Source organism: Anoplophora glabripennis, unplaced genomic scaffold (genome assembly GCF_000390285.2).
Source record: "Anoplophora glabripennis isolate ALB-LARVAE unplaced genomic scaffold, Agla_2.0 scaffold1118, whole genome shotgun sequence".
NCBI lineage: Eukaryota > Metazoa > Arthropoda > Insecta > Coleoptera > Cerambycidae > Anoplophora > Anoplophora glabripennis.
Genome location: NW_019417199.1, coordinates 116,501 through 118,105, shown reverse-complemented (window position 1 = coordinate 118,105; position 1,605 = coordinate 116,501). Strand labels below are relative to the sequence as shown.

The 1,605-nt window shown below is 32.8% G+C and overlaps 1 protein-coding gene across 1 annotated transcript in view; it reads left to right on the top strand.

Annotated features, from left to right (window-relative positions):
* The first annotated feature begins 857 nt into the window (after positions 1-857).
* Positions 858-1,605, top strand: part of LOC111692197 — an 8,202-nt gene continuing 7,454 nt past the window's right edge. The window contains exons 1-3 of the mRNA XM_023456037.1: positions 858-1,188; positions 1,256-1,466; positions 1,528-1,602. Coding sequence (XP_023311805.1) covers positions 1,121-1,188; positions 1,256-1,466; positions 1,528-1,602 — 354 coding nt within the window. The 5' untranslated portion in view covers positions 858-1,120. The remainder of the gene's footprint in view (positions 1,189-1,255; positions 1,467-1,527; positions 1,603-1,605) is intronic.

Genomic DNA, 1,605 nt, shown 5'->3' with positions numbered 1-1,605 from the left:
TCTTAGAGGTAAGTGAAAACTGTTTCTATATTGAGAGTTATATTATATAACTACGGAAAGAGTTACTGATAGTGATGTCATATTTGCTCGGATTGCTCGCTTCATTCCATTGGGTTTATATTCAAATGGATCCACCAGACTCTGTATTACCGTAATCCTAAGAAAGCGCTCTATTTGAATATGTAAAAATGTGCAGGGAGAACGAACGGAATTCTCCGTGAAAAATTAATGTATAAAATTACTTTTTCTAGATGTTTAAAGGAAGTGCTTCGTATTTTCAAACGATTCCATGCATTCCATTCAGTACATCTGACAGTATTGCTGGAAGTGCCCTTATCCCCAATAATTATGTTTCACATGAAGCATTTATGGACACTTAAATTAAAAGCCTTCGCCGACGCAATTATTTATGGATTATTTAGGATCTGAGACAAATTTTCTAGATGATACTAGAACAATAGTCTTGTCGCCTTAGTTAGTATGTTGTACAAGAGTTTCGTACAACCCCAGCGGCAGTAAATATTTTATTATGAATTTGTAGTTGTCTAGTAACCTTATGTAGGTTTAAATGAGGAGTTCACCGGTTAAGTTTTATTATAAGAAGTGTTTATTATAGGAACAGAGATTAGATAGCAAAGGAAGTAAAGAATGATTATTTGATGCGTTTAAATTGTCACATTGGAGATCAGAACAAGTATTGGTTTCATCACGCATACTGTGTCTGTTGCAACATAAATCTTGTTCAGAAGGTGAAAGACAGGAACAGTTGTGTGACATTTAGGCCCAAATTCATAGATCTCACTAAAGTTCCACTCACACTTATCTCATACTCAACTCACCCTAGTCGTATTCATAAACAATTCTACTTCAATGAGTCACTTAAATCATACTCAAATTGTCCTCACAAATGAGTACTGGGTGAGTGACATATTAGTGATGTTTGACATTTGCTTAAATGTCCCTAATTTATTAATTTTGTGGTTTCATAATAGTATAGCAGTATATTTTACAAACAATTAAGTCAAGGTATTCAATAAAGGATATTCTATACGTGAACGATATATAAATTATAATTATTTTTTAAAAATTAGTTCTGTTACATACATACATATCCTGTAAGATGGAAGACGATTTTTGGGAATTTTTCAATTATGTTGAAGATGTTGATGGTTTTTTACCTGTACCTAGGTAAGTAACTAAAAGTGTTTACCTATTGTAATTAGCAGTAATACTAATATTTCCATTTTATTTTCAGAATTTTATTGAGAGATAATTCTAATCCTTTTGAAAGGTACACTAACAGTGAATTGATACAACGTATTAGATTCTCAAGAGATACTATAGAAACTACAGTACTTCCAATGGTTTATCATAACATTAGAGATGGTGATAATCGTGGACTACCAGTTCCCCCTGCATTAAAGTTGTATGTGGCATTGCGGTTTTTTGCAACAGGGTCTTATCAGGTATTGATGACTTTTATTATTATTCATATCTTGATTTAAATGTAATTTAATTTCTTTTCAGCAAGTTTATGCTGATGTAGCCACAATCAGTCAGTCCTCGGTCTGCAGAATTGTCCGAGAAATTAGCGAGGAACTTGCA